The sequence below is a fragment of the Anguilla rostrata genome, chromosome 15 (genome assembly GCF_018555375.3).
Source record: "Anguilla rostrata isolate EN2019 chromosome 15, ASM1855537v3, whole genome shotgun sequence".
Classification (NCBI taxonomy): Eukaryota; Metazoa; Chordata; class Actinopteri; order Anguilliformes; family Anguillidae; genus Anguilla; species Anguilla rostrata.
The window spans coordinates 21,479,916-21,495,359 of NC_057947.1; the positions used below are offsets into that span (position 1 = coordinate 21,479,916).

General features: G+C 38.7%; 1 protein-coding gene across 1 annotated transcript in view; it reads right to left on the reverse strand.

Annotated features, from left to right (window-relative positions):
• The window catches only part of LOC135240736 (inactive dipeptidyl peptidase 10-like), a 109,585-nt gene that overhangs the window by 40,015 nt on the left and 54,126 nt on the right, over positions 1-15,444 (reverse strand). The window contains exons 2-3 of the mRNA XM_064310634.1: positions 9,976-10,087; positions 8,191-8,286 (exon numbers count right to left, since the gene is read on the reverse strand). Coding sequence (XP_064166704.1) covers positions 8,191-8,286; positions 9,976-10,087 — 208 coding nt within the window. The remainder of the gene's footprint in view (positions 1-8,190; positions 8,287-9,975; positions 10,088-15,444) is intronic.

A 15,444-nucleotide genomic window follows, 5' to 3' on the forward strand; every position in this document is an offset into this window, starting at 1 on the left:
AGCTTAGATTAGCGTGGGGGGGGGGGGGGCGGGTGGGCTGAGCCAAATGGTGTTATGATTTTCAAAATGTTTTCACAACATCACGGCCATTGAGAAAGTTGTCTGCTGCAGCTTTAAAATTAAATTAAATAAATAAATCAGTGGCAGGACTTGCCATTAGACTCACGTGCATCTCCTGGGGTCTGTTGTAATATTCACAGCCACCATTCCTTCTACAGGTGGTTAAATAATTAAATAAATTAAATCACGAGAACGCCTGGAGCATAGTGACATTTTAACCAGGAACTTTAAAGCAGAGACTGACAGTGACTTGGAGCGAAGGACGCAGTTGTTATCACAGTAATGAGTTTTTTTTTTTTTTTCCAAAAGGAGAGCATGGATCAGCTGCTGGCATTGTGCCACTAAAAGGTGGGGCAGCTGCTGGGGAAGTACAGGCTCTCATTTCATTGTGCAGTGCAGCAGGTGACTGGGTCATTTTTCTGAATGACACTGGTTTCAGTGATACTCAGTAGTCAATAAATGAATACATTTTATGGTCCCCTTCTTGGACAGTTGATTTTTCAGCCATATAGATACACACAACACACATAGCCCTACATGCAATATACATAAATCAGTATACACCACAACACAATAGAAATGAAAAAGCAGGGTAAAGGAGGGTAAACTGATTTGTAAATCAAGTGTGGATATTGCCCTGGGAATTGGTGCTTCTTCATTTCTGGGTTGTGGACATTCACAACCTAACAGGGGCTGGTGAAATTTGAAAAACAATCAGTGTTTATAATGGGTGCACAGTCATTTATAGTCCTGTATTGTAGTTATGGAAATTCTTTCTGTGCATAGTGAGGCAAGGTTGAGCTGTCAAACACATCATGTCCAGCACATATTGACCATCACGTCAAGACTTGTGACTGAAAACAAAATCATCAAATCATCATGCAATCAAAAAAGTCTCAATAAATACTTTATAAAACAAACTAATAATGGAATTCCTTGAGAAAAATATTTCTGCAGAGCTTTGAAATATTCTGCAGAACTATTTTATTCCTGTTGCATCCTATTGTCCAAGACTAATGAGCAGCTGCCTGTTGATGAATTAATTAAGCAAGGACACCTGGTTCTGTACAATGACTGACAGCAAATCCCTGTGTAATCTACTCCGCATTTGGAATCCTCCTCAGCCATCATGCAGTAATTGTTAGACTTGGTACATAATTACAGGCTAGATTTAGAGTAGGGCTATCACTTCAGAAACAATTTGGAGTTGATTTTAGTCACAAAAAAATCAAATCGATCAATTAAAAATATTCACTTCACGTGGGTATTTCATTACTATACACACACAAATAAGCCTTTTGATCCTTTTCATCTTACTATGAATTGTGAAGAAAAAAGTCAGCAGCATAAATCTTTAATATCTAAAATATCAATAATGCATATTCTGCTGAATGAGTGTCTGTTAAGCAAATAAAGTCGCATGAGAATAAAGTAATGTAATATTTATGCTACAATACACATATTTCAAAATGAGATTAATGTCAATTCACAATGCTGAAAATGATGATGTAATTCAGCAAAACCACCATAGCTCTACTCTTATCATTTAGGCAATTAATGAATGCAAGTAATACATTTTTTCTCCTTCAAATGTTTCCAGAGATTTCAGTGATTGCAGAACCCACAGGAACCAGCTATTGGCAAATTATGTGGTGGTTTGTTTGGAATTTTTGCTTTCATTTTTTTTTTTTTTTTTCAGGTAAATTAGTATCATAAGACATTTGGAAAAACCAAAATTTAAAGCAAAGTGAAAACAAGAACAAAGAAAACAATGAACCAATCACTTAAAAATACTTGCATTTTCCTTGTGTTAAAAAAAGTTCTGCTATAATTTCTGTCCTGCAATGTTTGCACAAGATAAAAGTGAATTCAAGCACACACATATTTAAAAGGCAATGTCAGCTTAGTTATTCAGAAGGCACATTAATACATTTAATTTAAAAGAAGCATGTAAATTCAATACCAACAAAATGCTGTTGTTTTTAAAGACCATAATTATGCCTTATGCAGACTCAAAGATAACTCAGCTCAAGGTCTGTTTCTCCCTCAGCCACAGTAGTTTGTGTGAAGTCTGTTTGTCTTTAGCATCCCATGCTAGGACATTGCACCTTAGAACTCTAGCTGGAGAGCGTGACTCTTTTCCACTTTTCATTCAAATCCAGTGCTTTCTTTTTAAATCTCGCAATGCTACCAACATCTGTGTAAACATTATGATCAATAAACACAAATGTCAAGAAAAACAGAACAATCACTGGGTGCTCAAGTATAGAAATATCTGCCAGCTCCGGAGATCAGGGCGAACCAACAAGGTGCTCATTGAACAAAAGGGCAGAGATAACTCGAAGGGAGCAAAGAAGGGTGCCTCAGTGCAAAAAAGTATAAAACTGGGCTTACTTCAATGCAGTTCAAGGCACTCTCGTTGGAGGAAGGAATGAGTTTTAAAAAAGCCTTTACTCAATTGGCATGAGGAATTTTTAAAAACTAGTCTAACGCCAATGTGTTGCAGCCGCGTCAGCCTTCATCAGGGCGTGAATGACTGTCCACATGAGGTTCTTTATAGAGTTGTCAATAAGGTAATTGATTATGCAAATGATCAATTATCCAATAAACATTCACACGATGCCAGGCAAATTGCCAAAAGGAAGTATGTAATGATGAGAAGAAATAACGAAAAAAATAATAATAATACAATGACAAAAATATACAGACTATCCTGTGGAAAACATACACAAGAATTGGTTGAAATTAAGTACAATATAAATCTTAATCATAAAGTGAATTTCATCATTGACCCCTGGATATTTCATGCTATCAAACTGGAAAATCCAAAAAGTCTCTCTTTGTGAAAGCCTCTAACGGATTGCTTGATAAATCCAATGCCCTTGATTCTTAGTAGACTGTCATTTTTATTGTGGGCCTCCATGAAATGCCAAGTCATGGGATGTTCTGATGGCATATTTATGCTCAGCTAGAAAGTCTTTTAAGTGTCTTTTAGTGTGTCCAACATAAAAACAATTACAAGAACACACTAAGCGGTATACAATGTGTGTTGTATTGCAATTCTGAATTTTTTTTGTTTATATACACGATTGGTTTTCAGATCAACAAATTATTTTCCTGACTTAATATTATCACAATGATTGCAGTTTCCACATTTAAAAGTGCCCTGACTAATGTCAGACTAATGTGTGCATTTATAGAACACTGTTTTTTTTCCCCTGCATTCTTATCTATATAAAAAATGCTCAATCCTGCATTAATGTGAGTCTGATATTAACCTCTTGACTAAAAGCACATAATTGGACATGTGCATAAAATTAAATGGAAAAGATTGAGTCAAAGATCTTGATTTCTTTTTTTTTTTAAATCACTAAGAAATGTCAGCCTGTAAAGTGTATGGCAGTCACTGTGCCTTTAATAAAAGCCCCCCCCCCCCCCCCGCACTAAAATCTATGTCTTCCCCTCTAATCTCAGCGGTCTAGATCCGGGACTGAATCCAAGCTTGAAAATTTTCACTTTAATTTTAGTTTTGATAAAAGAAAAAAATAGCTTTGGACTTCCTTGCTCTGGTGTATAGCACAAGGGGGATGGCTGAAGAATGGCAACATCTGTGTACTTTTTAACAAAGTATACTATTAATTTGAGTAGTTGACACCAATTATATAAGCTTAATTACATAACTTTTATGTGTTGTACATACATATGTTTGAGGTTGTGTAACTTAATACATGTAACTCACTGGGGTGATTTAAGTACTGTACTCATAATTATTTGGGATTTGAACTTGCAACTCTCTGAACTCTCAGCATAACTCCACAGTGCTGCCCTGTGGTCGTTGTCTTCCCTTGCTCCCACAACACATACGGTTTACAAGTCAGGGGAAAGGATTGCAACATTGTGCTTTATTACACTGGAGCTAATGACTTTTTTCTATTTGAGCAAAAAGATTTCATTAAATCAGCAGGCACCAGGAACATAATCTGAGGTGAAGTGTCTGTTGAATGTCTGTTGCACTTGAAGGAGATATCATAAACCATTCATTAATTATATATTATTACATCATTTCTCACACCCACAGATCCTTGTGTTATACAAGAGCGGAATTAAATGGGCAATATCTGCTCTCTTATACTCTTTCTCCCTCTCCCATTGGCTCTCTTTTGATGAAATGTAATCCCACTTGGATTTATATAAACCCGGTTGCTGAATGAGGGCAGTGTGTGTGTTTGCCTGTGCACACACACTGAAAAATGTATTTGTTAATGGTGCATCCAAAGGTACAATTCTCATTCCAATAAATTGCATTTTGTCAGTTTACACGCAGTACCCCCAAACAATTTTTATAACTTTTGATAAAGAAACAAGTAATGAGCTATATTTTAAATAAAATCTAACAAAGGCAAATCTGCATTAACATGCTGCGTTTGTACATTCATACAGTACACATCTTAGGCAACTGCTTTGTGGCCTCCTATGGCTTCCTGTTTCACTGGGGTTTAAAAAATGAGGTAACACGTGTCATCCATCACAATGAGGAAAGGAAATCACACGCAAAAGAAACAAGAGTAAGGGTTGTTGATCTGCACATGTCAGGAGATGGTTACAAATATTACAGCCTGGTACCACTTTCCACTATTAGGTCAATGATTAACAAGATTAAAACCAGTGAAAAAGTGGTACACCTGCCTGGTAGAGAACCCAAGTACACCCCGAACACACATGCCAATTGTCTTTTTGGAAGGTTTTCCAGAAAGAAAAAAAATATATATATACATATATATATAGAGGTCAATCTACAGCAGGTAGCATCTGAAGTTTGCTAAATGGCATTGAACTTTGACTGAAACTGGGTGCTATGATATGAGACAAAATTGAGCTTTTAGGCCATGCACACCAGCACTGGGTTTGGTGACGACGGATACGTATATTGGAAAGAGTGCCATGCCTTGAGTGAATTATGGTCGAGGATCTTAGATGTCATGGGGTTGTTTTGCATTGACTAACCCTGGGGCTCTTGTTAATGCAGTTATGAACTCCAGCAAGTACCAATGCATTTTGACCAAAAGCCAGGTCCCCTCGGCCGTGACAGGGCAGGACCTGTATGTCCTGTATGAATGGTTAAAGATCGCCCAGATATGTTCCCTAATCTGACAACGCTATAGAAGATTACTCAGTAACACTATCCTTGCAAAAAGTGGGTCCACATAGTACTGAAAATGGGTGTGAATATTCATGGAACATTAATTTTTTAGAAATACATTTATATTTTTGAAAAGTTTCATATTGGTTTATTTAATAGGAATCATTATTGATGTAGAAAATGAAAATATACAGCTCAGTACATGCTTTTATTTATATGATATTAATCATAGTCTATTTTCTAGTTTTTTTCTTTTTTGTTGATCTTTATCAAAGCTGTGAATAGTATGTATAATATATACACAAACTCATTTACACAGTTAAATGTTAAATGATCTGAGCAAGGGAATCTGCTAAACACATAAACAGAAAATTATATACTCATGTGAGATTTGGAAAAAACTTCAAAAGCATGAATTCATAGGACAGAAGTTTGTACTAATGGAAGACAGATCCTTGAGCACAAGGAACATTTTGTTTGTGTCGGAATGATTAATACTTAGGCAGATGGCTTGTTAAGTCAGACATGTATGACTGTTCTTAACACGGTGATCTGAAATACTGTTTCTGCATGTGCACGCACACACACATACACACACTAACACGCACACACCCACACATAATGAAATCTTCAGTGTTAATTCAACCACAGATTGTGTGAGTTCAATGGGGACCACATATTGTACTCTATCAGTTTAACACTGAACATCATATCTCCTATCATGAATCATATCATGGTGATACATTCAGGCTGATCAGTGTATCCAGCTTAGCTGTCCAGAGCTTCTTCAGTGGTAGAGCTTCCTGGTCTCCCATTGGCCGACGCAGAACATCAGCATTGGGATTTGCCCTTCAAGGCCTCTGGCACGGACAGATATCATTACAATAATATATACTCCCATTACACCGTGCCCTGAGAGAGCTGAACGCCTGGCGACTCTCTCTCCCGCTCAGCAGACAGGCAACACCAGGGACCGTGCCAATGAGTCTATTAATAAAAAGCCAGGCACTTCATTAACTCCCAGACCAAACCCCAATCCTCAGGAAATATTAAGAGGTGTGGGGGTGAGAGAGGATTGATGGTGTCTAAGGCCATGGGGGGGGGGGGGTGGAGCCTTTTCAATAACTCATTTGAATGGGGAGGGTTGCCCTCTGCCGGCCCCTAACGATCGATTGGGGCTGAGCTTTATTCTGCTACAGGCAGTGCAAGGCCACAGCAGAAGGTACGGCAGCTTGGATATCCACCCGGAGCCTTTGAAGGGCTCGCGTCTCAAACCACAGCCTTCCCGTAACACAGCACAATGCTTGCCTGGGAGAGAAATGGTTTTTTTAAAGTCTTCAGTGGCATGCTAATTCTGATTAGAGATCTCAAATTAATGAAAAAACGAAAAAGTAAACAGGAGGAGAAACATCTTCTTACACCAGAAAAACAAACATGAACAAAGCAATAAATGAAGGAAAAGATTCCCAAAGGACACGAAAGCGTGGCGGGGTCTCTCTGGTGACTGCTGTGGCTGGGCTCAGTGTTTGCTTCTGCACGTCAGTAAATGGAAACAGATGGACACTGTTTACAAACTTTGATTAAAGGAGAGAGGCCATTTATCAGAAAGATACGAGCAGATGTTTTAGAATGTGGCCAATGCCTTTAACGGAGTTAATGGGGAGGAATATGGTTGTTTTTCTCCTAAAAGAAAACAAATCAACACTGCAAAAAAGAGAAACGAGGGCTAGCACATTCAGAGGCAATATTATTTGGAATATAGGAGAAGATTTACCAAATTAGAAGGAAAATGCAGACTGCATAATACCTTATCAAGTCACTGAGTGCCAGTTATATTCATCTTAACTGGACTGAAAGGCATATCAGTAATTCAAACAGAAATGCATTTCATTGGTTGGGTAATTTGCTTTCAGGCGTTTAAAGTGTTAGTTCACTTTCTGATAAAAAAATATATAATTTATGTTTCAGTTTATGTTTTGAAATTGCCAACAAATTTTTCATAAGTCATAAAGGATATTTTAGATATTTAAGTTCTTACTCACCAGCTGCCTTTACAATGGCTGCAGGGGTACTTGGGGGTTTGTGGTGTGAAACAAGGAAACACACTTCAAGTATCTCCAAAGCAGGTTGCACAGCAACGCTGTCCCTCCAGGAGTTGTACATGTGTATATTACCAAATAATTTTAAAGTTACATTTGATTTCCAGTTTGCATTCACCACAGGAAATAGTTCAATCTCAGACTGCCACGCTCAATAAAAAAGTACTGGCATGATATATGTGATATTTGCATTCGTAATTGTGAAAAAAATGCTATGGCTTAAGCTTTTCATATGTATAGCATCTGAAAATATAACATGGCAGTGCAAGCTGATTTAAGCTGTACAAGCTGAGGCAATATTTTTAGGCCACAAACCCCTGAATGGGACTATACCAGCCACTGTAAAGCCAACAGCTCATGACAAACTTAAGTATCTAAAATATCCCGTATGACTTGAATAGATTTCATTGACCGTAGGTGAGCTTGTATTCTGACTGTAAAAAGCCTATGGCACAGAACAGTCACAAAAAGGGTGATGGCTGCAGATTCAGAAGGGGGGGGGTGTATGCTGGGGGCTGCTGGGACTACTACCCCTCAACATTCTAGGATGTTAAAGGGCAGAAAGTGATGGCAATTTATCTATGACTGGAATTCATGATTACCTCATGTAGTATCACAAAACCCAATTAATATCAATATAGGATGGCCCTACCTTGTGTCAATAAATCTCTTAAATTTGCGTCACCAAAAAGTCAGTAATCCAGGTTTAGGCCGCATTCCCAAAAACAACCACCCCTAGCCCCCCGTCCTGTCTGTGGCTCTGGTGAATATCAGCATATTTTTTTTAGATAGCTTTATATTTTGTGAAAGGAGAGGAATTTTGTCATATGCACATTTGTGAGAGCAGGGTTTTACACCCTGGAACCAGTGGTTTCATAGCATAGCACATACCGTTTATCCATTTTGCATCCGGGTCATGCACCTGGAAGTCTTTCTCAAACAGGTCGTCCAGCGTCAGTTTGGTTCCAAGAGATTTGGAATTATCATCTAAGTAAAAATAAACGTTGGTTTTACAAAAAAAAACAATTCAGTATGTGCCATTATCATTACCATGATTGATGCTGTGTTTAGTATTTTGAAAATTATTAGCATACCAAATTTTTAAAAAATGTTTCACAAATTCAATAGTTCCCCCCTCCACACACACACACACACACACACACACACACACACACACATACATGCACGCACACAGGGTGCTGAGTAACTCATTTAATTACAGTAAGACATCACACTGTGGGGCATCATTGAGACCCATGGTGTCGGATAAAATCCAGGCCATGCCAAAACAAGCCCAAACAAGAATCTTATCAGTACAATTCCAGTAACATCCAGCTCATTCAGAACTGTGGAAATCACGCACCTTTCAGAAATAATCTAGACTAGAACCTTCGTTCATCTCCCTGTGAGTCTATCTTGACAACCACCATCCGGGCTTCAGATTATATAGTCCTTCTCATTTTGCATCCATTCAAACAGGTATTCAAGACAGGCCAATATGTTTGTTGGAAGTGGTTAAATCCGGATTCATGTGCGTGCTGGAAGCTGTGCAGTCCAAGATCCAAGAAAGCCATTTAATGATGTAGAGACTGCATTCACCAAAGGTAAAGAGCAGAGCAGGGCAGACCACCACAAGTCCGTCTGACAGAAAAAGGAAAAAAAAAAAATCTTTGGGGGAGAGGGTAGCTTGGGAAGCCAAAGCCCCGACAATTAGTTTAGCTTTTACTCTTTCAGAGTACAGGCACCGGGGGACCAGGAGGATCAGAGTACTTAGGCGGTTATAGTGTCATAAAAAAGCACACAGGAAGAGAGGCCAAATTCTGCTGCAAATACAGCTCCCATCAGCTTAATAGTGTCTTCACCATTTCCCACTGGGCACCAACAAGCTGTCTATCCAAGAAACTCTCGAAAAGTGTAACTTTCAAATGGATTTTCCAAGCTGCACCTGCTGCATAAGCAGTATCGATGATGGGGTTGCTGAGGATGTTAGCACCAATGCAAGTAGTAACAATATTATGTGACCATCAGTTATCTGAAATAAAGTATACAAGCCAAAAATGGTTTTCTTTGCATAAATATTATCATTTTATGTAGAAAAATAATGTTTGGGACATAGACATATTTATTTGCATATCCTTTGCAAGAAATGGCAGCTTGAAGTATCTTCTCTGGTGATGCTCTGCCAGGCCTGTACAGGCCTGTATCTTCAGCTTCTGCTTATTCTGTGGGCAAGTTTTCTCTTCAGCATATGAAACGCATGTTCAGTAAGATTCAGACCGGTGAATGACTTGGCCAGTCAAGAATTCTCCAGTTTTTGGCTTTGAAAAACTCCTTTGTTGCTTTTTATATATGTTTGTACAATTAGCCAGCATTCCTCTTCACTTAATAGTGTCTGACATGGCAATGTTACCTTTGTCCATATGAGAACAAAGTTGTATTTAACACAATGTAAGACCTTGTTCAATTAAACTATTTCAGTTACTAGGAGATTTTATATATTTTTTTAACTTAAACTAATTGACATTTAATCTGGAAAGCAAATCGCTTTTGTGTTACAGTTTTTCAATCTACTATGTATGCAAGTCACATCATTCAATCAAGAAACAGTTTAGGATGTCAGTTTTTAAAGGCACCCCCCCCCCCCCCTCAACACAGTAATATATGTTGACCTCTGACCTTTGGAAAGCAGGACAATGGCCAGTCCGATGAGAGAGAGGACCACCACAATGACCAAAAGGGAGATGGCAATGCCCTTCCAGTTTCTGTCTGGACCTGGGTCTACAAGATCCTGCACAGACAGACAGACAAGCAGACACACACACACACACAAAGACAAAGAAAAGTACAGTAGGTATATTTAAAAGATTCAGAAATGTATTGTTTTGACATGTGTTGGTCTCATGGAACGCTAAATACCTGTTTTTTATGCATGTGAGGGACAACCTGTTTTTTCAGCTGTAAACAAGCAATCAGGATCTTTTTCTGAGATACTGTATACCTGTGCAAATGTGACATGTCTGATGTTAATGGCACAAAGCATTAAAGCTAACTGGAACTGAAAAGTATCAAAACAAGAAAAAGACACAATTTTTCATTTAATTTATGTTGCATGATTTTATAATCTAAAGCCATTCATATCACCTTTGATGAGCAAGGAGGACACCATCTAAATACACAATGGCTTAGATGGTTGGCCTTGGAAACAGGGCTTAACATTCAAATGAACAAGAATCATTTGAATGTTAAGCCCTGTTTCCAAGACCAACCAAGCATGTTTCAGTCCTTTTTCACGGTAATAGAAGAGTTATTCCACCCACACACGTCTGTGCTGACGTCCATGAGGAAAGGTTAAATAGAATCAAGGAAGCAAAAGGCTCCAGCGATGCTACCACATTTAAAAGAATTGTTTGGAACTCTCTCCCATTCACAAAGAAACACATTATTCTCAGAGTGAAATTCTGTTATTTATCTATCCTTTATCTGCTTAATGAGCCTTTAGAAACCAGTCCTCAATAACGGTGCATGTCAGAATATCTCTCTCCAAAGGTGCTGCCAAGTCTTATCTCGCAATAGATCCACACTAATAATAGTGTCCGCAATGACTGCGCTTGGCCTCTGTTCCAGAACTCATTTTAGAGAGATACCGGAGGGGGAAAGCAGAAATCACCTGCTACCATACGAGGGTATCGATTTGGCTGCCACTCATCGCACTGACTGCACCACCGTAGCTCAGAGACACCTGTGTTCCAAGAAACCCTTGATGGTGAAAGTTAAATAGGCCTGTTGGTGTTGCGTTTAGGAGACAGAAATCATTCAGCCGAAGCATTTTACAACAAGGGGCAACATCTACCATGCATCTGATCTGCACTAGCAGTGCAAAACAGATAAAGTCTTAGATGTTAGTGTCATGTCCCTACTTAGGATATACAGGCTAATATAAACAACACTAGGGTGAAGAACCAACTAGAATAGGGGATTTTAAAAATAAACTCACAGACGCTTGCATGTAAAGTAAAGCCACTTGGTGGTGGATGTTTTATTCATTGAACTGCACAGCACATGAACTGGTAGCTCCTGTTGCATGCCACACTCTACACCCAAAAAATAACATTTTCTCCTATTTATATGCCAACCCCATTTGCCAATCAGATTGCAATGTTTACCCGCAACTGTACTAGTGGTTTACCTTTTCAAAACATAACCAATCCTAACATGGGGTTAGTTCAATACAGTCAGTTATTATAACATTTTTCTAAATTAGGCATAAATCATAGATGCAGAATTTCGGGATGAAAACAAATATTTTTTGTGGGGGTGGGTGAGGGAAAGTACAGTACATTAAAGTATGTATGAAATATATTATTTAGTTTTTTAATTAATTTAGAAAGAGATATTGGTTGTTGAGTGTGGTATTTCAAGTGGATAATGGCATTATCTGGCTACATTTGTCATGGGAAACAATAATTAAAATATATTTGATGCAGAGTCCAAATCCACAATGAGACGGTTATTATTAATATGGTGCGTTCCTACAGAGTTAGGAGTGTAATTAACCCCTGCCTATTAAAGAATAACTAAATAAATAAATAATCAGTCTCTCTCTAGTGTGTACAGGAGGTGTAATTACTGTGGACCAACTACCTGGGGGGGAGGATTATTCTCATGTATAAAACAGTCTAAAATAGGGTACTATTTTGCTGGTTTATTTTCCAGCAGGAACCACAGAACACTGTTTCAAGCCATTTAAAATGGAGACTGCCATAGTGATCATGGAATAAAAGTTTTCAAGGCCACTGGGGTTCCCCCCAAGAAACAGACCACTGGTCGCAGCATGTTCTAAATTAGCGCATGCAACATCTCTCCATTGGCCACAGGCGGATGAATGTCAGAAGTCATGGCTGGCCACCGTGACAATGGCAGCAGTACTGTCAGGAGAATGCTCTGGTTGGATTCCATCAGAAATCTGGATTCTCTGGGGGAATTTTCTAGGGACACAGTCCCGGAATTGTTCCCTATACTCAACTGAGACATGATATTTTAGCTACACATTTCTACTGTAATAAATTGAATTAAGTTTACAAAACAACTTTTTCACATTTTCAGTCAGTGGCTCTGAACTTGTCCCTGTCATTTGCTGTTTTTATTTTTGAACATTTTTTATTTAGAGCTTCAGATACAGCAAATCAAAGCTGGTTTAAGCTCTGCGGGGGTGGTGTGGGACTCAGCATCTAAAGCCGCGTTTCCACCGCAGGAACTATACCCCGGAACTAGGAACCTTTTGAGGAACTCAGTGCGTTTCCACCGCAGGAACTAGGGTCTAAATTTAGTTCTGGGGGCTTTGTTTTACCCCCCAAAACGTTCCTGCTCGGGGGGTAGTACTTTCCGAAAGTACAGGAACCTTTTGGGTGGAGCTTGCAGCGCTGAACATTTCTGATTGGTCGAGTACTCGTAGTATTTGTGTTGTATTTATTTTCCGCCATTACCCGCCATGTTTGAAAATATGCAGCGGCAAACCAATTTATTTTCATAATAACTTCAAATCAAACTTCTATGTTATGCGGCGCAGTAGCCTACTTTTGGTTATAGCCTGTCAACGTCTTGGAATTATAACGTGTGCTCTTCTGTTCTTTTCTTGCTTTAGTATTCGTTTTATAAAATGCTAAGCATTCGTGCTGGGACAGCATATTACGTAGGCTACCGAAACATTCAAACGGATTAATTCGGTTGCTGAATATTTCTTCCGGATTTTCTTTGTTAGTCCGTTGTAATTGACTCAAAACGTTTGATACAGTTATGTGAGGTATGCGGTAGTTAACTTAATTAACATAGGTGATACAGTACAAGCAAACTGGAAATCACCATCCGCACTTTTTATCCGGGTAAAATAACAGGTTAATTCTAGTAATCTTCCCTTTAGCTTTTTCAGACTGCCGTAATTTTACTGCCATTTTGCAATTCCACGAAAAGACCAGGAAGACTATGGACTAATTTATGGTGCATGGTTCGCATCTGGAGGGCACACTTCGCTGCTCGGCTAGCAGTAACTTTGAAGGAAAGCAAACGGTGGCTGTACCACTACTAAATTTACATTTTCACGCAAGTCCGAGTTTTCGTTCTATTCTTGTCATTTTGCCATTAGCCTATATGGAATTGACGACGAGAAAGTAATCAAACAGCAAATTGTTTACAACGTGTGCATGTTTTCTGCTGTTGTTGCCAGTTATACATATAAATGTGAATGCATTCTGTCGCTTCGGATGTCAAGACATGAAAGCGAATGTTCGCATACAAACATAATGAATGTGTTTGAGAGGATATATGAAAATCAATAAATACAAAAGTAACCATATATAGTCATTGTTGGTAACCCGTTGTATAAGTGGAATAAACCCCTCCGGGCTGTCCCGGTTATTAGAAAATAATGTAGGCTACTTCGGTGGTAGTATGAGGTTACGGAAGAAATCATATGACAGATGGACCGACGACAACGTCAGTGGGCTAATTTGCCTAATCTTCGCGGTACTTTAGACCCCGGTGGAAACGCAGACAACCATTGGCTGAAGGAACCTTTTAGTTCCTGGTAAAGTAGTTCCTGGGACTGAAAGTTCCGGGTAATTTTGGTGGAAACGCGGCTTAAGTGACATTTACATGTTTTCTGCATTGTCTTCACATAATATGGGAAAAATAAAATAATTTATGTTTAATAAGTTAAGTACTGTAACCTGTTCGATGACTACAATTGTTGTTTCGTAATGGAAAATTCACCAAAACTGCATTTGTACTATTTTCAGATGTTAATATAAACATTCAGAGCATGACACATGTAATATCCTTCTTGTATTGATAGTGCTCCAAAGATTTAGACAAATTACCCCTGAAGACCCAGATGGGAAAAATACAAACCTACCATGCTTCCCTTGCCTTAAGGTTCCATAGTTCACTGAAAATGCATTGCCTAAGAAGTCTAAAAGATGTCAGTAAAAAATTTGACACCTCTGTATTAAAATTCTGAATCAGAGAGCTGGTTTTGCCAAGCAAGAAATCAATTTTAAAAATGCATTCCGTAACAACATCTTTGCTTAACTATGAGCAGTGCTCTCACCTTGCCTCTCACCTAACCAGCTGTGAGTCAGGCTATGTTAACATCTAGTTTCCATGCTCTGCACTGTGATTATGTGTGTAAAACTGATGCTCCATCAAACGCACCAGGTTTTCGGCCCACTCTGACTGTGCAAAATGGGCATTTCCCGCTGCGTAAGAGACAAATATGTTGTGAGAAACTGCCCTCCCAGGCATGGAGTGCAGTCTTTACCTCTGTTGTGTATGTGGACGGCATCCAGTGTGATTGAGGCTTGTTGAACAAGGTGGTTAGAGAGGCAGCGTATTTCAACCACTATATACACCGGAATACATACATTATGTGAACCTGCTGGGTACCTTAACATAAATCAGCACTGATAAATCCTGCACTGATTTCTGTGTTTTTTTTTTTTTTTTGTTTGTTTTTTACAATTTGGTTCATGGTTCTTTTGAACACATCTTCCATTTTTCTACAACCTATTGACAAACAAACAAATAAATAAACAAATGCAGTGGGGTATTTGTACATCATATTCTTGTGCCGTGATCAACAGCGATGACCCTGCGACCATGCTTTTGTGGTTCATCTATATATAGAAATGTTAGAAAATTAAGTAGCTCAAGCTGAAAACGTCAACATCACTGTACATGCTTCTTTAGTGTTTGCTTTAGGCTACAAACCCAAGAAAGCCTTGTAATGCATTATAAAGCATGCAGGTCATCCGAAGTATCTAAAATATTTTACATTTCTCATAAAACCAAACTGAAAACATACACTAAAACAAACAAAAAAAAAAACATTCAGAAACTGAACTATACCTTTACCACAGTCTCACAGAGCACTACTACTAATGCTGTTGTTTCATAGCTGCCTTTGGATGTCTTTCCAAGGCAGAGAGTTGCCCTATTTATACCACATTGGAGAGAGGTCTTGTAAATGGCTTATGCTCAGTAATTAAAAACAGGGAGGTTTCCGGGTGAAATCCAAATCGCTTTGTTACGACATGTAATCTTCTTATCCTTATAACATCTCCCGTTAAGCCGTTTGCCCTTGGTACTGGAAAA